Raw genomic sequence first — 21922 nt, 5'->3', positions numbered from 1 at the left:
TAGCACAGCACCAGACACAGGCTAGATAATCAAAGTTGTTGTTTTCTTATATTTTCCAAACTATCTGCTTGACTTTGCCCCTCCACCGTTAGACTCTTGGTTGGTCCTCCCATTTCTGGATGTTAAAGGAATTTCACAAAGCCAGAGAAATCAGTCTTGTGGAATCCCACAGGCTTCCCATCACAACTTTCTTCCCCTAGCAAAGCCCCCTCTTCTCAGTGTCACCCACCACAGGATGCCTTGGAACACTTTTCAAAAAAATACCAATATATAGTGTTTGTTCTGTGCTAGCCACTGTGCTTAGAGATAGAGATAATGTGTTGGTTACCCTCATAACCCTGAGAGATGAGTACCATGGTTATCCCCGTTTTACAGATGAGAAAACTGAGGCTCTGTGAGAATAGATAACTAAATCGTAGGGTCACACAGCTATTAATTAGTGGTGCTGGACCTGATCCCAGGGGTGGCACTTCAGAACCCCACACCCGCTTGTAGCATTCAACAAGGCCAGTGGCCAGGGAAATAGAGAGGAGTAGGTAGGAGACCGAGGCTGGAAATCAGGACACCGGGTTCTCACCTTGGCCCTGGAACCCTGAAGCCAGGAGTCTTCACGCCAGTCGCTTACCCGCGCCCAGTCTGCTGCCTGGGCAGGGATACCTACCTGGCCCCTGCCTCCTTTCCCTCCCCCGCGGGCGCCTCCGGGCCTGGCCCTCTGGCAGCCACTGTAACCTGATCCGCGGCGGGGTTTGGTTCTCGGGCAGCGTCACCGTCGCGGAGGCGCTCCGACCCGGGACTGCGCTCCGACCCGGGACTGCAGTCCGCGGTGCGCTCCCAGCTTGCAGTGCCGGCTCCGCAGACCGGTGCACCGGCGCATGGCGCAGAGGCTGGGCGAGCGGGTCCGGGGGCCCAGCGAGGCCACCGGGCTCTACCGGGCCGTGCTGCTCAGGTCCGGTAAGTGGGGGCAAGTCTACCCGGCCCCCCGCCTCCGGGAGAGCGCGAGGACGGCATGGCGGGAGCACTACTGCCCTCAGCCCCTGGCTAGCAGGGCGCCTCGGTCCTTCTTTACTGGTCTGCTTTCCTCCTTTCCTTTCCTTCTATCCTCCGTCCTTTCATTCTTTTTAATTACTTTTTTCTTCTTTCCTTCCTTCTTTCCTTTCTACATTCGTCCTTTTGGGGATCTACCCTTATTAAATATATTGCTTGATTCCTTTATATGCACTTGCGGTGCGCGCGCACATACGCACACTCAGTGTCCCCTGACTACAAAAGTCCCGCAAGCTTCCACCTCCTGGCCAGCCCCTTAAGCAGAGACTCACACAAGTGGGGGAAGGAGGCATTGGTAGGCGTGGGAGAACGGACATGGTAAGACTGGTAGCGCGCGGTGGGGCGTAAAGAAGCACAAGCCCGCTGGTGAAGAACTTCCAGTGTCCAGTGAGGGGAAAGGGCGAGGCGGGGAACAAGTTACAGGAAGGTGAGGAACGGGTTTTCTACAGGTATGCATTTAAGGAGAAAACGATTTGGAAAGAAACACCTGGTGGTGGTTTTTGAGGATGCGAGTTGGATAAGTGTTTTTTTAATTTGTCTTTTTACTCATTTGCAGTAAGCACATATTACTTTTCTACTCTGGACAATAGTTTATTTAGGAAAATGAAACAGATATAATACAGGGCCAGTGTGAAAATAATTTGGAACGTACAGGGATGTAGAAAGAAGAAAAATCATGCCCGCAGTAAGCATTTGGGGTGTTTCCTTCCGGACTCTGTGCTTGGAGAGAGACGTCCAGAGGGGGTGAAAATCGGTCTCCTGCCGGCTCCCAGCCAGCTGGGGGTATGTGATTAGAAAACGTCAAGGGACTTGGGCTCACGAGGCAAGCTACCCTCTGCCTTGGGCAAGGAACCTACCCCACCCGGTAGTCCTGCCCACTGACCCCTGCAGCCGAAAGCGCTAGGCGAGCCGGAGCCGCTGGCCGGGGGCCTGCAGGAGCGGCGCTCGCCCGCCGCCCGCACGTAGTCTGCTCTGGGACCGATTGGCGTTTCTTCCTTAGATTGGCCCCGCCCCGGGGAGATCCCGCTGCGGAGTTACTGCTTGGGAGCTTTGAAACAACGGTTCTCTAAGTCCAAAAGCAGGGTCTAGGCAAGACTTCAGGACTGGCGGCGCCTTCCTGGGGCGGGGTATCTTCAATCTGGCTGAGCCAGGGCAGGCAGAAAGCGAGGAGCTCTATAATTCGAAGAGGCTGATTTCAAACCTCAGCTCCAGAAATTTCCCTACAAAACACTCTTCTTAGGTGTCCCTCTCCAGTTCCTTTCTTCTCACTAAGATGAGAATAGGGTATCTCTAACCTGAAGATCCTGTGTTCCCTCTAACCTGGAACTGCAGCTGTGAGGCTCACTCAAACAGTCGCATTTTCCACTCGCAACACATCCAGAATAGCAGACATACCAGAGTTGTTCCAGGGGCCACATGCTTGCTCTGCAACTGTACCACACACAGCCGCAAGTCAGGAAGGCAGCAGAGGCTGGTGACTGGGGCCTCATGGAGGGAGCGCTTGCACTGTGCTACTGACTCAGGCTTCACAATCCTTCAAAGTCACTGCTAATTGTCATCCCCATTTAATAGATGAGGACACTGAGGCTCAGAGAGCTTAAGCAGCATGCCCATGGTCCTGCTACAGGAACTCTCCTATCCCACTAACATGTAGAAAGCACATTCAAACTTTGGTCCATCTATGCGAAGTCTGCCCATCTTCTGAGAACAGTAATAATGGCAAATGATAGTAGATCTGTCTTCTCATCAACTTCATTCATTTATTCATTTAACCAATATTTATTGACCACTATTATGCACTAAGCCCTATGCGAGGCACAGAGATGTGCTGATACATTAAATGGATAAGCCCCTCCTCTCAGGGAGGTAAGTACTATTAACCTCTATTTTAAAACATGAGGAAACTGAGCCTCAGAAGGTAACTTGACTTGTCTAAGGTCACACAGCCAGTCAAGGGTGGAGCTGAGATGCAAACCCAGGGCCATGTGCCTCTGGAGCCACTACTCTGGCTGTCTCACACAAGGAAGAGCAAGAAGTAAGAGTGGGGGTGAGGAACGAGCTGGGCCATTTATTGAAAGAGGCAAGAGCCTCCTTCTTTTAGAAGCCCCCCAAGGATGGGATTATAGAATCAAACCCAAGGTGGCAGCCATGTTCGTTTACAGTAGCCTGGAATCACGCACCAAGTAATATAATGCTTCGAGAAAATTTTTCATTCCAAGTTATTTTAAAATAATTTCTTAGTATTAAAGTAATACATGTTCATCTTGAATGTTTTGGAAAATGGAGAATGAAGAGGGGGAAGCCTTACCCGTAGTCCCACTAACCATAAGCAGCCACTGGTAATATTAGGGGATGTCTCCTTCCAGTTTTGCTATGCGAGATTTGTGCGGGGTTGTGTGGCTCACATTGCTGAGATTGTACTGACTCTAATTTTTAATCCCATTTTTTTTCACTTGGATAAAAATCTTACTGTTTTTAAATGGGTTACTGAGATAACAGCTACCACTTTGGAACACTGACGCTGTGGCAGGCACTGTGTGAAGGGCTTCCCGTGTCATACCTCCTTTATTCCTCAAAAGAATGCCCCATTTTAGAGATGAGGAAACAGGAAGTTGAAGGTCACCTAGCTACCCAACAGTGGAGCCAGGATCGGTATCTGGGTTGACACCAGAGCCTATGTTCTTAACCACTAAGATGGAAGGGTCACCTCTGGGGAATAACTCGTGCTTGGCCATGCCTGGTAAGCTACGCAGTGCTGTAGGAAAGGTCCACCTGAGGCTCGTTTCCTATACCTGGAGCTCAGCCCAGGTTCCTGCTAGGGAGGGAAGCATCTCTCTGCTGCATGAACTGAGGGACACCTCCCCAGGTGCCTGTGGGCATCAGCAACTGTGCTTCTCTGCACCCAGAAGGGTGGTCATAGCTTCCATTGCTGCCTGCCAAGTAGGGTTGCCAGATAAAATAGTTAAATTTGAATCTCAGATACACAATGAATATTATTTTAGTGTAAGTGTGTCTCAAGTATTATATGGGTATGCTTATGCTAAAAAACTGTTCATTGCTTATCTGAAATCCAAATTTAACTGGACATGCTGATTTTTTTTTCTTTTTTTACCCATATATACACTCTTTTTTATATTCTTTTCCATTATGGTTTATCCCAGGAGATTGGATATAATTCCCTGTACTATACAGTAGGACCTTGTTGTTTATCCATTCTATATGTAATAGTTTGCATCTACTAACCCCAAACTACCAGTCCATCCCTCTCTCTCCACCCCTCCCCCTTGGCAACCACAAGTCTGTTCTCTATGTCTGTGAGTCTGTTTCTGTTTTGTAGAGAGGTTCATTTGTGTCATATTTTAGATTCCACATGTAAATGATATCACATGGTATTTGTCTTTCTGACTTACTTCACTTAGTATGATCATCTCTAGTTGCATCCGTGTTGCTGCAAATGGCATTATTTTGTTCTTTTTTATGGCTAAGTAGTATTCCATTGTATATATGTACCACATCTTCTTTATCCATTCATCTGTTGATGGACATTTAGGGTGTTTCCAGGTCCTGGCTACTGCGAATAGTGCTGCTATGAACATAGGGGTACGTGTATCTTTTTGAATTATAGTTTTGTTTGGATATATGCCCAGGAGTGGGATTGCTGAATCATATGGTATTCTATTTTTAGTTTTCTGAGGAACCTCCATACTGTTTTCCATAGTACCTGCACCAACTTACATTCCCACCAACAGTGTAGGAGGGTACCCTTTTCTCCACACCCTCTCCAGCATTTGTTATTTGTAGGCTTTTTGATGATGGCCATTCTGACCAGTGTGAGGTGATACCTCATCGTAGATTTGATTTGCATTTCTCTAATAATTAGTGATGTTGCACATCTTTTCATGTGCCTACTGGCCATCTGTATGTCTTCTTTGGAGAAATGTCTTAGATCTTCTGCCCATTTTTCAATTGGGTTATTTTGTTCTTGTTGAGTTGTATGAGCTGTTTGTACATTTTGGAGATTAAGCCTTTGACAGCTGCGTCACTGGCAAATATTTTCTCCCATTCTGTAGGTTGTCTTTCCCTGTTTTTATGGTTTCCTTTGCTGTGCAAAAGCTTTTAAGTTTAATTAGGTCCCTCATTTGTTTAGTTTTGTCTTTATTTCTGTTGCTTTGCGAGACTGACCTAAGAAAACATTGGTACGATTTGTGTCAGAGAATGTTTTGCGTATGCTCTCTTCTAGGAGTTTTACAGTGTCATGTCTTATGTTTAAGTCTTTCAGCCATTTTGAGTTTATTTTTGTGCATGGTGTGAGGGTGTGTTCTAACTTCATTGATTTACATGCGTGGACATGCTGCATTTTTGTGAGCTACATTTGGCAACCCCACTGCCAGGCATTATGGAAGTTTGCTTGGCTTGACAAGCCATGGTCTGCCCAGGGTCCCCTCTACACACACCCACTCACATACTCACATCCCTTTCCCTGTGCCTCGATCTACCGTCCATATTTTGTCTAGCTACAAGTGAATTAAAATATGCTGGAGCTCGGGGGCACCCCAGGGTCCTTCTGCAGCTAAGAGACCAGATTAACCATGCCTAACTGCAGCTGGCTTGAGAGCCAGCTTTCTGAAATAAGACTCTTGGTTCTTCCCCACTCCCTTGCACTTTCCTGTTTTCATGCTTGAAATCCCTCCACCGGGTAAATTCTTGCTGGTTCAAACTCGTTGTAAAGGCAACGCTCATTCCTTTTATAATCTCTCCACGGACCCCATGACACGTTTTCTTGCCAGTACAGCTTCTCCTGCCATGTCCTTTGAACAGAGCCTGTTGGGGGTGGGGGAAGGTTGGATCCTAAGGCTATTTTGTGGGTGGCTTCTCAGAAACCTCATTGAGCCCTTGAAAAGGGGCCTTGGAGAGTTAGACTGAATACAGGGCTGAGGAGGAAGTTTGGAGTTGCCATGGAAACTTCTTGTCTGATGTTTGTAGGCCCAGATAAGCTGCTGCAGGTGCCTGTCAGCTTGGAGAAAGGGGGGAAAAATTAAAGGAAAAGAGGTTTTTGGAGTTTTCTAATGCAAGCTGCAGCCCTAGCCCACTATAGCTGCAGGAAAATTCCTCAGCTTCCACGCATGAATGCCTCTCCTGGTCTTCACTACCTCCTTCTTTTTAGCTTCTCTAGCTCCCAAGAAAACAAACTTCAGAGGGACAGGAGGGGAGTGTGGGACAGGTGTGCTCAGCCTCCAGGATCCCCTTTCATTCCTCCAGGGGCTGAGCAAAAATTCTGATCCTCAGGCCCCTGTAGTCCAGAGTCCTACCTTATGGGAGAATGGGAGGGCCTCCGTCAAAAGCCACACAGACCAAGGCAGGTGGCAGGAACTGGGGTTGAATTTGGCCATTACCTGGAGTAAACTCTTAAAAGCCTCATTTGACCAAAAGGCCTCTATTTTCCAATATGCAAAATGTACATGACTGAACCAGATGTGACTTTTAACTATGGTTGGTTGGAAAAGGTTGCTCTTTCCCATATTTTTCACCTTTATTGTGTTTTTCTGATAACAAAAGAAATATATGCTTTTTTTTTTTTCTTAAAGCTACAAATGTTACAGAAATATTGGGACAAAGGATAAGGGCCTGTAATTTTCTGCTGTAGAATAGTGGTGCTCAGACTCCTAAATATAAGCAGATCCCCTGGGGACATGTTAAAATTCCAGACTCCTAGGCCCCTCCCTCATAGCTTCTAATACAGTGATCCAGAAACATGACCCAGTAATTCCATTTTAACACTCATTCCGACTGAAGGCTAGTAATGACATTTGAGATACGTTGGTCTAGAACTGACTTCCATTAACAGTTCAGTGTATACGCCTCCAGATTGGTTCTCTATGCATATACTAACTTTTTTATCTTGGAAAAAAAGGGTAGAGGAATCAGACTGTATATGATTTTGCGCTTTGATTTTTCACCAAACATGTAGAAGACATCTTTTTAGGGTAATAAATAGATGTGCTATTGATGGTATCCCATTATGGGCCATAGCATAATTTCTTACTGATGGGGTATGGCTTGAGAAATGGTGGCTATTGACCTCATATACAGTTACATGCACACACACGTGCTCACACACGTGCACAGACACAGCAAGATGGTGCTGTCACAAGCTCAGGGACATCAACGTCTTTGGTGTCTGCAAGTCAATACTAGTTATTGAGCACCTTGCTACTGGGACAGGAATACTAAGAGGAATAAGGTGAGGCCCTGGCCCTCAGGCTGGCGGTCTGGTGGGTGAGGCTAGTGGGTTGGTGCACAGGTTGGACCATGAGACGAGCTTTAGTGGAAGAAGTACAGTGAGTCCCAGCTGCCTGGGGAAAATGGCACCCAACCTTGGGGGATTCCTGCCAAACTCTCCTTGGCTTTCAATTGCTCTGGGGCTGCCATCAGAATCTTCCAAGAAAGGGAACACAAAGTGGGGATGGAGGACATGGCTGGTATGGGGACTGAGAGTCTACTTCTCTGGAGTGAGAGGGACTGTGGGGTCTGTCTGCCTCAGGCGGTGAGCAGAGTCCTCCCGCCCAAGCATCCGTCTTGTTCCTCCACCTGTCAGAGGACACTGGGATAGGTTCAGACAAGCCACTGTGGGCCCTGGGACATGCCCCAAGTACTAGTCATTTGCACAGCAGGACAACACGTGGGTGGGGACCAGTGGCAGTGAAGAGTGCTTGACAAGAATTTGGTTGCGGTCTTCCGCCGTCAGAATTTAGTGAAGTTAAGCCACAGCAGGATGGGGAGCTGCGGGAGGCACCATTCAAAGTACGTTAAGAGAAACAATTAGGAAGGAGAAACAACTCGAGAATTTGGGACCCTGCAAATTGAAGTGGCTCCAGAATGGGGGGCTTGGCCACAGCTCCCAGGTCATGCAGACCTGCCTGCCCCTTCTGCCTTCCGTCTCCCTCATACCCCGCACTCCACCCCACCGGCCTCCTCCCAAGCTCCTTCCCACGCTGGGGCCTTTCCACTAGCTCTTCCCACTCTCTGGAATGCTCTCCTCCTCACCATTCCAGCCTCCCTAAAATGTCGCCTCCCCACTGTCCACCCTACCTAAGTTCCCAGTCCCTCCCTTGCACCTTGCCCAGTCTTGCTTTCATCACAGTGTTCATTGCAGCTCTGCATTTTCTTGTCTGCCTCCTTATTGTTTTGTCTGAACCCCACCTTGAAAGTAGGTTACCTGAGCACAGGGATCCTGCCTCATTTACACTGGGAACAGTGCCAGGAACACAGTAGGTACTCACTAAATGTTGGTTAAATGAATAACATAGGCCAAAGAGGATCAAAACTGCATTTTTAGAGTTTATTTACAATACTGTGTTAGTTTTAGGTGTACAGCAAAGTGATTCAGTTATATATATAATATGGCTGAATATATGTACACATGTGTATAAATCTATTCTTTTTCAGATTCTTTTCCATTATAAGTTATTATAAGATATTGAATGTAGTTCCCTGTGCTATACAGTAAATCCTTATTGTTTATCCATTTAAAATATAGTAGTGTGTATCTTTTAATCCCATACTCCTAATTTGTCCCCCCCACCTCATTCTTTGGTAACCATAATTTTCTTTTCAGTGTCTGTGAGTCTGTTTCTGTTATGTAAATAAATCCATTTGTATTACTTTTTAGATTCCACATTTAACCCAACAATATTGGGTTGCCCAAAAAGCTCATCTGGGTTTTCTGTAACATCATAGGAAAAACCCAAACAAACTTTTTGGCCAACCCAAATATAATATTGCTCTTTCCCTGTCTGACTTACTTCACTTAGTATGATAATCTCTAAGACCATCCATGTGGCTGCAAATGGCAAGGCAATATTTCATTCTTTTTTTTTTAATTTAATTTTTATTGGAGTACAGATGATTTGCAATGTTGTGTTACTTTCGGGTGTACAGCAAAGTGAATCAGTTATACATATACATATATCCACTCTTTTTTTTTTTTAGATTCTTTTCCCATATAGGCCATCACAGACTATTGAGAAGAGTTCCCTGTGCTATACAGCAGGTTCTTATTAATTATCTATTTTATGTACAGTAATGTGTATATGTCACTCCCAATCTCCCAGTTTATCCCTCCCACCCCCATCCCCTGGTAACCATAAGTTTGTTTTCTACATTTGTGACTCTACTTCTGTTTTGTAAATAAGTTTATTTGTACCCTTTTTCTTAGATTCCACATATAAGTGGTATCATATATTTGTCTTTCTGTGTCTGACTTACTTCACTCAGTATGACAATCCCTAGGTCCATCCATGTTCCTGCAAATGGTATTATTTCATTTTTATGGCTGAGTAGTATTCCATTGTCTATATGTACCACATCTTCTTTATCCATTTCTCTGTCAATGGACATTTAGGTTGTTTCCATGTCTTGGCTGCTGTAAATAGTGCTGCAGTGAACACTGGGGTGCATGTATCTTTTTGAATTATGGTTTTCTATGGATGTATTCCCAGGAGTGGGATTGCTAGATCATATGGTATTTCTATTTTTAGTTTTTTAAGGAACTGCCATACTGTTCTCCACAGTGGTTGTACCAATTAACATTGCCCCCAGCAGTGTAAAAGGGTTTCCTTTTCTCCACACCCTTTCCAGCATTTATTGTTTGTAGACTTTTTTTTTTTCACGTAGGTCTGTGTCTTGTAGACTTTTTGATGGTGGCCACTCTGCCACTTCACACTTTGGTGTGAAGTGATACCTCATTGTAGTTTTGATTTGCATTTCTCTAAAAATTAGTGATGTTGAGCATCTTTTCATGTGCTTTTTGGCCATCTGTATATCTTTTTTGGAGAAATGTCTACTGAGATCTTCTGCCCATTTTATGATCAGGTTGTTTGTTTTTTTGACATAGAGCTGCATGAACTGTTTGTATATTTTGGAGATTAATACCTTGTTGGTTGCTTTGTTTGCAAATATTTTCTCCCATTCTGTGGGTTGTCTTTTCATTTTGTTTATGGTTTCCTTTGCTGTGCAGAAGCTTTTAAGTTTAATTGGGTTCCATTTGTTTATTTTTTTTTTATTTTCATTACTCTAGGAGGTGGATCAAAAATGATATTGCTGTGATTTCTGGCAAAGAGTGTTCTGCCTATGTTTTCCTCTAAGAGTTTGATAGTATCCAGCCTTACATTTAGGTCTTTGATCCATTTTGAGTTTATTTTTGTGTATGGTGTTATGTTCTAGTTTCATTCTTTTCATGTAGCTGTCCAGTTTTCCCAGAACCACTTGTTGAAGAGACTGTCTTTTCTCCACTGTATATTCTTGCCTCCTTTGAAGTAGATTAATTGACCATAGGTGCATGGGGCTTATTTCTGGGCTTTCTGTCCTGTTCCACTGATCTACATTTCTGGTTTTTTTGCCAGTACCATACTATTTTGATAATTGTAGCTTTGTGGTATAGTCTGAAGTCAGGGAGTCTGATTCCTCCAGCTTCATTTTTCTTTCTCAGGATTGTTTAGGCTATTCAGGATCTTTTGTGTTTCCATATAAATTAAAAAATTTTTGTTCTAGTTCTGTGAAAAATGCCATTGGTAATTTGATAGGGATTGCACCAAATCTGTAGATTGCCTTGGGTAGTATAGTCATTTTGACAATATTGAGTCTTCCAATCCAAAAACACAGGATATCCTTCCATCTGTTTGTGTCATCTTTGATTTCTTTCATCAATGTCATATAGTTTTCAGAGTATAGGTCTTTTGTCTCCTTAGGTAGCTTTATTCCTAGGTATTTTATTCTTTTTGATGTGATTGTAAATGGGATTGTTTCCTTAATTTCTCTTTCTGATCTTTTGTTGTTACTGTATAGGAATGCAAGAGATTTCTATGTATTAATTTTGTACCCTGCAACTTTACCAAATTCATTGATGAGCTCTAGTACTTTTCTGGTAGCATCTTTAGGATTTTCTAAATAGTAAATAGTATCGTGTCATCTGCAAACAGTGGCAGTTTTATTTCTTCTTTTCCAATTTTGATTCCTTTTGTTTCTTTTTCTTCTCTGATTTCCGTGGCTATGACTTCCAAAACTATGTTGAATAAAAGTGGTGACAGTGGACATCCTTGCCTTGTTCCTGACCTTAGAGGAAATGCTTTCAGCTTTCCACCAATGAGAATGATGTTAGCTGTGGGTTTGTCATATATGGCCTTTATTATGTTGAGGTAACTTCCCTCTATTCCGACTTTTTTTTTCTTTTTTTTGCGGTACACGGGCCTCTCACTGTTGTGGCCTCTCCCGTTGCGGAGCACAGGCTCCGGATGCGCAGGCTTAGCGGCCATGGCTCATGGGCCCAGCCGCTCCGCGGCATGTGAGATCCTCCCGGACTGGGGCACGAACCCGTGTCCCCTGCATCGGCAGGCGGACTTTCAACCACTGCACCACCAGGGAAGCCCCCAACTTTTTTTTTTATCATTAATGGGTGTTGAATTTTGTCAAAAGCTTTTTCTGCATCTATTGAGATGATCATATAGTTTTTATTCTTCAGTTTGTTAATGTGGTGTACCACACTGATTGATTTGCAGATATTGAAGAATCCTTGCAACCCTGGGATAAATCCCACTTGATCATGGTGTATGATCCTTTTAATGTGTTGTTCGATTTGGTTTGCTAGTATTTTGTTGAGGATTCTTGAGTCTATGTTCATCAGTGATATCTTTGTGTGGTTTTGCTATCAGGGTGATGGTGGCCTCATAGAATGAGTTTGGGAGTGTTCCTCTGCAATTTTTTTGAAAGAGTTTTAGAAGGATAGGTGTTAACTATTCTCTAAATGTTTGATAGAATTCGCCTGTGATGAAGCCATCTGGTCCTGGATTTTGTTTGTTGGAAGCTTTTAAGTCACTGTTTCAAGTTGTGATTGGTCTGTTCATATTTTCTATTTCTTCCTGGTTCAGTCTTGGAAGGTTGTATCTTTCTAAGAATTTGTCCATTTCTTCTAGGTTGTCCATTTTATTGGCATATAGTTGCTTGTAGTAGTCCCTTATGATCCTTTGTATTTCTGTGGTGTCAGTTGTAACTTCTCCTTATTGATTTCTAATTTTATTGATTTGAGTCTTCTCCCTTTTTTTCTTGATGAGTCTGGCTGAAAGTTTATCAATTTTCTTTATCTTCTCAAAGAACCAGCTTTTGGTTTCATTGATCTTTTCTATTGTTTTCTTCATCTCTATTTCATTTATTTCTGCTCTGATGTTTATGATTTCTTTCCTTCTACTAACTTTGGGTTTTGTTTGTTCTTCTTTCTTTAGTTGCTTTAGGTGTTAAGGTTAGGTTGTTTGTTTGAGATTTTTCTTATTTCCTGAGGTAAGATTGCAATGATATAAACTTCCCTCTTAGAACTGATTTTGTTGCATCCCATAGGTTTTGGATCATCATGCTTTCATTTTTATTTGTCTCTAGGTATTTTTTGATTTCCTCTTTATTTATTCAGTGATCCATTGGTTGTTTAGTAGTATGTTGTTTTGCCTCCATGTGTTTGTGATTTTTACAGTTTTTCTTCCTGTAATTGATTTCTAATCTCAAAGCATTGTGGTTGGAAAAGATGCTTGATATGAGTTCAATTTTCTTAAATTTACTGAGGCTTGCTCTGTGGCCCAGCATGTGATCAGTCCTGGAGAATGTTCCGTGTGCACTTGAGAAGAATGTGTATTCTTCTCCTTTGGAATGGAATGTTCTATAAATAGCAATTATGTCCATCTGGTCTAATGTGTCATTTAAGGCCTATGTGTCCTTATTGATTGTCTGGATGATCTGTTCATTGATGTAAGTGGGTTATTAAAATCCCCCACTATTATTGTGTTACTGTCAATTTCTCCTTTTATGGCTCTTAGCATTTGCCTTATATATTGAGGTGCTCCTGTGTTGGGTGCATATATGTTTACAATTGTTATATATTCTTCTTGGATTGATCCCTTGATTGTTATGTAGTGTCCTTCCTTGTCTCATGTAACAGTCTTTATTTTAAAGTCTGTTTTGTCTGATATGAGTATTGCTACTCCAGCTCTCTTTTGATTTCCATTTGCATGGAATACCTTTTTCCATCCCCTCACTTTTAATCTGTATGTGTCCCTAGATATGAAGTGGGTCTGTTGTAGACAGCATATACAAAGGTTTTGTTTTGTATCCATTCCACCAGTCTACGTCTTTTGGTTGGAGCATTTAATCCCTTTACATTTAAGGTAATTATCGACATGTATGTTATAGCCATTTTGTTAATTGTTCTGGATTTATTTTTGTAGGTCTTTTTTCTCCCCTTCCTCTTTTGTTCTCTTGTGATTTGATGACTATCTTTAGTGTTGTGTTTGGATTGCTTTTTCTTTTTTTGTGTGTGTATCTCTTGTAGATTTTTGGTTTGTGCTTACCATGAGCTTTTGATATAGCAGTTTCTCTCTCTCTCTCTCTCTCTCTCTCTCTCTATATATATATATATATATATACACATATATATATATGTATGTATATATATGTATACACACACACACACACGATTGTTTTAAGTTGCTGGTCTCTTAATTTCAAACGCATTTTCAATATCCTGCATTTGTACTCTCCTCAGGATTGCTGGTTTTGGTATACTTGTTTGTGGATGATTTCCTACCTTTAATGGATGTTTGCTATTAGCAGTGAGCTTTACCATTCGTAATTTTCTTATTTTGTCTGTGGCCTTTTCTTTTCCACCTAGAGAAGTTCCTTTAGCATTTGTTGTAGAGCTGGTTTGGTGGTGCTGCATTCTCTTAGCTTTTGCTTTCTGTAAAGCTTTTAATGTCTCCATCAAATCTGAATGAGAGCCTTGCTGGGTAGACTATTCTTGGTTGTAGGTTCTTCCCTTTCATTGCTTTAAATATACCATGTGATTCGCTTCTGGCCTGCAGAGTTTCTGCTGAAAACTCAGCTGATAACCTTATGGGGATTCCCTTGTATGTTAATTGTTGCTTTTCCCTTGTTGCTCTTAATATTTTTTCATTGTCTTTAATTTTTGTGAGTTTGATTAATCTGTGACTTGGTGTGTTCCTCCTTCGGTTTATTCTTTATGGGACTCTCTGTGCTTCCTGGACTTGAGTGTTTCCTTTCCCATGTTAGGGGAGTATTCTGCTATAATCTCTTCAAATATTTTCTCAGGCCCTTTCTCTCTCTCTCTTCTCCTTCTTGGACCCTTATAGGAGAATGTTGGTGTGTTTAATATTGTCCCAGAGGTCTCTAAGACTGTCCTCATTTCTGTTCATTCTTTTTTGTCTATTCTTTTCTGCTGCAGTGATTTCTACCACCCTGTCTTCCAGCTCACTTATTCATTCTTCTGCCTCACTTATTCTGCTATTGATTCCTTCTAGTGTATTTTTCATTTCAGTTATTGTATTGTTCATCTATTTGTTTGCTCTTTAAATCTTCTAGCTCTTTGTTAAACATTTCTTGTGTCTTCTTGGTCTGTGCCTCTGGTCTTTTCCCAAGACCTTGGATCGTCTTTACTGTTATTATTCTGAATTCTTTTTCAGGTAGATTGCCTATCTCCACTTCACTTAGTTGTTTTTCTAGGTTTTTATCTTGTTCCTTCACCTGGAACACACTTCTCTGCGGTCTCATTTTGTCAAACTTTCTGTGTTTGTGGTCTCCTTTCCAGTTTGCAGGATCGTAGTTCCTCTTACTGCTGGTGTCTGGCCTCTGGTGTGTGAGGTTGGCGCAGGGGCTTCCTGCAAGCTTCCTGGTGGGAGGGACTGGTGCCTGCCCACTGGTGGGTGGAGCTGGGTCTTGTCCCTCTTGTGGGCAGAACTGTGTCAAATGGTATGTTTAGCAGTGCCTGTGAGCTCAGTACAACTTTAAGCAGCCTGTCTACTGATGGGTGGGGCTGTGTTATCCCCCTGCTGGTTGTTTGGCCTGAGGCATCCCCACACTGGAGCCTACAGGCTGCTGGGTGGGGCCAAGTCCCAGTGCCAAAATGGCGACCTCCGGGCGAGCTCATGCTGATTGATATTCCCTTGGCCTCTGCCACCAGTGTCCTTGCCCCCACCGTGAGCCACAGCCAACCCCCGCCTCCCCAGGAGACACTCCAAGACCCACAGGTAGGTCTAGCCCAGGGGCCAATGAAGTCACTGCTTTGTGCTAGGTCCCAGGGCACATAAAATCTTGTGTGCGCCCTCCGAGAGTGGAGTCTCTGTTTTCCCCAGTCCTGTGGAGCTCCTGCACTCAAGTCCTGTTGGCCTTCAAAGCCAAATGCTCTGGGGGCTCCTCCTCCCAATGCCAGACCCTCAGGCTGGGGAGCCTGACATGGGGCTCAGAATCTCACTCCTGTGGGTGAACCTCTGAAATATAATTATTTTTCAGTTTGTGGGTCGCCCACCTGATGGGCATGGGATTTCATTATATCATGGAAGTGCCTCTTCTACTGTCTTATTGTGGCTTCTTCTTTGTCCTTGGATGTAACATACCTGTTTTGGTAGGTTCCAGTCTTTTTTGTCAGTGGTTGTTCAGCAGTTTTTTGTGATTTGGGTGTTTTCATGAGAGGGGGTGAGCTCAAGTTCTTCTACTCCACATCTTGTCTGGAATCAAGGGGCTGCTTTTAGTTTGGATGCTTGCTGCCTCTTTCCTCAGTGTGTGCTGGCTGTTATCCCCTTGATATGGGGTGTGTAGGTGCAGCGGCCCCATGCACACTCCCGGTACAGTGGAGGTGGTGACTGGCACCTGTGTGCAGGTCTCCCAGCAGTAGTGATGGCCCACATGCCCCTGGGACAGTAAGGGCAGCAGCTGGCACCCACTCCCATGTCTCCCAGCAGTAGCGATGGCCCACACACTCCGGAGACAGCAGAGGCAGTGGTTGACGCCTGTTTGCCACCCATGCACACTCCCCAGACAGCAAGGGCAGTGACTAGTGCCTGCTTCTGGGTCTCCTAGCAGTGGTGGTGGCCCACGCACTCTGGGACAGCAGGGACAGCAACTGGCACCTGTTCACTGCCCATGAGCACTCCCTCGGAGTGGGGACAGTGGGGGACAGTGGGGACAGTGATTAGCACCTGCTCCAGCTCTTCTAGCGGCGGTGGCAGCAGCCCATCCCCTCCCAGGACAGCAGGAGCAGTGGCCAGAGCCCGCTCGCAGGTCTCTTAGCAGCAGCCATGGCCATGCTCACCTCTGGAGCCCACCACACAGGTGGTGGCAGCTTGCACCCGCCTCCAGAGCTCAGGTAGGTGATGTCCTGTTGCCTGAGAGGGTGTTCACAGGGAAAGAAGCTCCTATGGCAGTCCTGCCCCTGTTCTCACATGCCCTCCAACATGATGCCTTGCCTCTCTGGAGGGCCCAGGCTTCTTCCGAGTGCACCCTCAGTTTCCACACTCCAGCCTCTTCAGGCTGTCTCCATGCAGCCAATCCCAGTCCTCTCCCTGAGTCTGACCTCCAAAGCCCAAGCTTCAGCACCCAAACCCTGCCCACAGCGGCAGACAAGTGTCTCAGGCTGCGGGGTGCAGGGCGGTGATACTGACCATCTGTGCAGGTCACTCTCCATCTTGCCTTCCACAAACCGGTTGCTGTCCTCTCCTCCAAGGCTCCCCCTCCATCCAGGTTGATCTCCCCACTGGTGAGGGGACTTCCCAGGGTGCGGGAACCTTTCCTCCTTCACAGCTCCCTCCCTGGGGCACAGGTCCCATCCCGATTCCTTTCTCTCTTTCTTTTTTCTTTTGTCCTACCTGGTTATAGAGAGGTTTTCTTGCCCTTTCGGAAGTCAGAGCTATCTTCTGCCAGCATTCAGTAGATGTTCTGTGCGAATCATTCCACTTGTAGATGTATTTTTGATGTATCTGTGGGAATACATGAGCTCCACGTCCTACTCCTCCACCATCTTGATTCTGCTTTTCTTTCTTTTGCCTCAGGAGACTAATCTAAGAAAATATTGCTACAATTTATGTCAGAGAACATTTTGTCTATGTTTTTCTCTGTGAGTTTTTTGGTGTTTTATGGTGTCATGTCTTGTGTTTAAGTCTTTAACCTTGAGTTTATTTTTGTGCATGGTGTGAGGGAGTGTTCTAACTTCATTGCTTTACGTGCGGCTGTCCAGCTATCCCAACACCACTTGCTGAAGAGACTGTCATCTCCCCATTGCATATTCTTGCCTCTTCTGTCGAAGATTAATTGTCCATAGGTGTGTGGGTTTATTTCTGGGCTCTCTATTCTGTTCCATTGATCCATATGTCTGTTTTTGTGCCAATACCATGCTGTTTTGATTACTGTAGCTGTGTAGTACTGGGAGAGTTATGCCTCCAGCTTTGTTCTTTTTCCTCAGGAGTGCTTTGGCAATTCTGGGTCTTTTGCTGTTTCATATAAATTTTAGGATTATTTGTTCTTGTTCTGTGAAAAATGTCATGGGTAATTTGATATGGATCACATCAAATCTGTAGACTCCTGGACTTCCCTGGTGGTCCAGTGGTTAAGACTCTGCACTTCCACTGCAGGGGGCATGGGGTCAATCCCTGGTCAGGGAACTAAGATCCCTCATGTCATGCAGTGCGGCTAAAAAATAGAAAAAAAAATATCTGTAGATTGCTTTGGGTAGTATGGCCATTTTAACAATATTAATTCTAATCCAAGAGCATGGGATATATTTCCATTTCTTTGAATCATCTTGATTCCCTTTATCAATGTTTTATAGTTCTAAGCCTATAAGTCTTTCACCTCCTTGGTTAGGTTTGTTCCCGGGTCTCTTTTTTTAATGCGATTTTAAATTAGATGTTTTAAATCTTTCCCTTTCTGATATTTCATTGTTAGTGTAAAGAAATTCAACAGGTTTCTGTATGTTAATCTTGTATCCTGTTACCTTGATGAATTCATTTATCAGTTCTAATAGTTTTTGTGTGGAGTATTTAGGGTTTTCTATATAGAGTATCATGTCATCTGCATATAATGACAATTTTATCTCTTCCCTTCTGGTTTGAATACCTTTTATTTCTTTTTCTCATCAGAGTGTCATGGCTAGAACTTCCAATACTGTGTTGAATAGATGTGGTGAGAGTGGGCATCCTTCTCTTGTTCCAGAATTTAATGGGAAAGCTTTCAGCTTTTCACTGTTGAGGATTATATTGGCTGTGGGTTTGTCATAAATGGCTTTTATTATTGAGATATGTTCCTTCTATACCCACTTCGGCGAGAGTTTTTACCATGAATTGATGTTCAATTTTATCAAATGCTTTTTCTGCATCTATTGAAATGATATGGTTTTTGTCTTTTGTTGATATGGTGTACCACATTGATTGTGTATGTTGAACCATCCTTGTGACCCTGGAATGAATCCAGCTTGATAATGGTGTATGGTCCTTTTTATGTGTTGTTGAATTCAGTTTGCTAATATATTTATAGAAGCAAAATTGCATTTTTAATGCCTGCATTCATACTTGATGTATGTCCTGGGCCTAATCACTTCCCAGCCAACCAAGACTCATCACGAGACAGTAAAGGTGGGAAGAGGGCCAAGTTTAACTGGTAGATGCCAGCTTCCTTGCTAGAGGATTAAGAATGACAGCAAAAGCCAGAAAACACTTCCACATTTTCAGGTGAACACTGATTCTGAAATTAGGAGAATGCCTCTGTTATCTGTAAGTACCCATGTTGGCCTTCAGCATCTACACACGTTCTTCATTTTCAGACTCACACATTGACTCATTGAGCCAAGATCTATGGAACGCAGATTCTGCCAGGCACAGTGCTGCATGCTGGGGCCCTGCCCTCCGATCACATTGAGTCCAGCTCTCTCTGTAGGAAGAGTCCTACTTGCTGAGCATTGACTACATGCTTTCACTAATGTCATATCATCTGTGTTTTCTCTCAATCACCCTGTTCTCCACATCTGACAAACACAGAAACCAAGGCTCAGGGGTGTTAACTGGTTGCCAAAGGAGCTGGTGCCCAAGCCAAGCAGGGAATTACACAAGGACCAGCCTGGCCCAGAGCCGGTCAGCTTCTACTGCCCCGTTCTCTCCTGTGTAACGTCCTGTTGGCTCCTGTCTGATGTTCAGATGAAGTTCAGGGTAACGTGTAAATAACATGGATGGAGTTTCTGGCCCATAAGTGGATGACCTGGAACTGACCCAACATAGTTTCCCCTCCTTTTGCACTGAGAGCCATCTTCTCCTGAAGAGTTGAACACTGCAGCAGGACGCTTGGCTCCCTCTCCATCAGGGAAATACCAGAATGCATTCTTGCTGACTCTCCCATTAGAAACAAGGGAAATGCCTCTACATGAGCTAGGTTGCTCAGAACAAAGCTTGGCGTGTTCTTATTCCTCAACAGTCTGACAAAATCGGTATTTATTTGTGCCTCCCCGGCATGTGGCCTGGACACGATGTTCCACATCGGGGAAGTGGCCAAGTACCAAGTGCAATACCCGTTACTATAGTAACAGTTCCTTTTTATTGATACCAGAATAAACAGGAATGTGGAGCTGCCTCACTTGGTGGCACGTTTCATCCCCAGGGCTTTAGGAACCGCCCTTGGAGGCGGCCCTCCTTGCTAGTCTGGAACTCTGGTGGAGTAAGGACCCAGCAACACCGCGCCCGAGCTCCCTTCCCAATGGCACAGGCACAGCTGAGAAGTAAGACGGTTTCTTTTCTTTTTTACCTGCTGCTGAGCTGGGTGCAGTGCAGGGAGGAGGTGTGGGGGACGGAGGGCGGCCTCAGAGCACGAGGTGGGCTGTCAGGGGAGCAGGGCTCAGAGCCCAGGTCATGTGCTATGTCCTCTCTCTGTAAAAGGACTTGGTGGTGCCTCCTGGCACCCTGGGTTTGGGAAAAGGATAGGAGATGAAGTGCAGGGAGTGCCCAGATGCAGCCCACCATTCTGGTTGATCTCTTTCTTCTAAATGCTCAGATGACTCTGAATTCGTGCATGATGTGACCTCACCTAAGTCCATTTTCACACAGTATAGCAGTTGTAATTCTCTTAAGAACTGATAGATAAAATGCCAGAGTGTTGCGGGTGGCACAGTGGAGAGAAAACTGGTCAGACAGCTTGGCTCAGACTCTAGAGCCTTCATTTGCTGGCTGTGGGATCTGGGAAAATTAGATGACCCCTTGGAGCCTCAGCTTCTTCATCTGTAAAAAGGGGTCTCAAGAGTACCCATCTCCTCAGTCTATTGTAAGGATTCCATGAGATATGGCTGCAATGCTGAGCACAGTACATGGCACACGGTGAGTGCACGGCAACGTGTTACCTGCTTGCCTTTCTGGTGGATTTGGCTTTAGCACTTTGCAGTATGAGGCAAGGCTGGTATTGGGCCAAAAATCAGAGGTTATAGGATTGGGTGTGTCACTCTTTTGAACTGCTCCCAAACCCAGTGGTTTCCCAGTTGTGAGCCAGCCCCAGTACCTGTGTTTGGTCAGCTTGGATCCTGAGTGGCTCTTAGCTCTGTTGGTGCTAAGTCCTGCCGGGATCTCCCCCTGGAGGCCTTTGCCAAGTGGAGTGGCTGGCATCATGCCACTGGTGGGCCAGCACGGATATCTGATCTGCTGACACTGCTCCCTGGCTAGCTGCACAATACTTCCCACCAGCCTCACTAGCGACCTTCCATGTCCAGCCCAGGACTCTGCTATGGAATTGACTTGAAACCCTGAATGCCCACCCAGACCTTCTCACAAACTAGGAGATCACAGCGGACCCAAGGCAACAGGTTCAGGAAGTTTGTCTCGAGTCAGTTTCTCATGGTGTGCGGAGGTTGCATCTCAGTGAACAAGCAGCTCTGACAGGGGCTTGTAGGCATTGGCCACAGGCAGCTGGAGATGTGGAGGAGGTTCCCAGATACCCTGTTCTTTGGTTGCTGGCCAGTGAAATACAAATGGGTACTTGCCCCACTGGGAGGAAAAAAGCAAGACGGGTTAGGAAATCCTGTGGCCACGCTTGTCACTTTAACTGAATGCCTCTTTTCCTTGGTCAGTAGTTATTTTAAAAGGATCTCTTCTCTGCCCCTCCACCCCATGAAATGTTGAACCAAGAAGACCCCTGGTTGTGTTCTAAACGCAGCAGCTTGAACAGTAATAAGGAACAAGGGCAGGGGGAGGGAGGGCAGAGGAATGAAGACTTTGACCAACACCCTAGGGAGGAAACACCATCAGCTGGTCCCCCTCCTAACAAAAACCAGCCATGGGCAGACAGGCCTGTGGATTCTGGCTTAAACCCAAAGCAGCTGGGGCCCGGCTGGGGCTCCCCAGTGAGAGGGCGAGGACAACTCCAGTTACCGCCCTCCATTTTCTCATCTATATAAAGGGCTCACACTGCGTCTTTATTGGGGTTTCTCAAGTGTCCAGAGAGAGAAAAGGGATGTAAACCTGCTTTGTTGACTGAAAGACGCATTGCACCTAAAAGACTGTGGAGTGGTAGAAAGAGCACTGAATCTGGGGTCTAAAGGTTCTGGCTTTGCCATTTATTTTGTGTATCTTTGGACAAGCATCTTGGCCTCTCTGAGCCTCAGTTTTCTCATTTAGAAAGTGGGAATAATAAAATAGTACCACTGGCTGCCTCCTGGGGTGATTGTGAGATCCAGATGCAGGTGAGTGAGCCTTCATCAAATGTCAAGTGCTCAACACAGGTCCCCTCAGGACAGGAGGAGTATCACTGCCAGGCACTGGGCTAACCATATCATGCACATTATATCATTTCACTCTCCAAACAGCCCCATGAATAGATTCTACCATTATTCCCACTGTAAAGGGGCTCAGAGAGGTTAAGCTATTTGCCCAACGTCACATAGCTAGGCAGGGGGTACCATGATGTTTCAAACACAGTTTGGCACCTCCAAAGCATCTGCCTAAACCACTTTGCTTTACTGCCTCATGTGTCATTTGTTATAACTGATGCCATCAAAGACAAAACCAGAACCACCAGGGCAGGGGAA

The 21922-nt window shown here is 44.8% G+C and overlaps 1 protein-coding gene across 1 annotated transcript in view; it reads left to right on the top strand.

The window, feature by feature from the left end:
* Positions 1 to 872: 872 nt before the first annotated feature.
* The window catches only part of FAM107A (family with sequence similarity 107 member A), a 34801-nt gene continuing 13751 nt past the window's right edge, over positions 873 to 21922 (top strand). The window contains exon 1 of the mRNA XM_060110871.1: positions 873 to 951. Within this exon, the coding sequence (XP_059966854.1) occupies positions 873 to 951 (79 nt within the window). The remainder of the gene's footprint in view (positions 952 to 21922) is intronic.

This window comes from Mesoplodon densirostris, chromosome 10 (assembly GCF_025265405.1).
Source record: "Mesoplodon densirostris isolate mMesDen1 chromosome 10, mMesDen1 primary haplotype, whole genome shotgun sequence".
In the NCBI taxonomy this organism is placed as follows: domain Eukaryota; kingdom Metazoa; phylum Chordata; class Mammalia; order Artiodactyla; family Ziphiidae; genus Mesoplodon; species Mesoplodon densirostris.
This window is presented reverse-complemented; position numbering and strand designations above follow the sequence as displayed.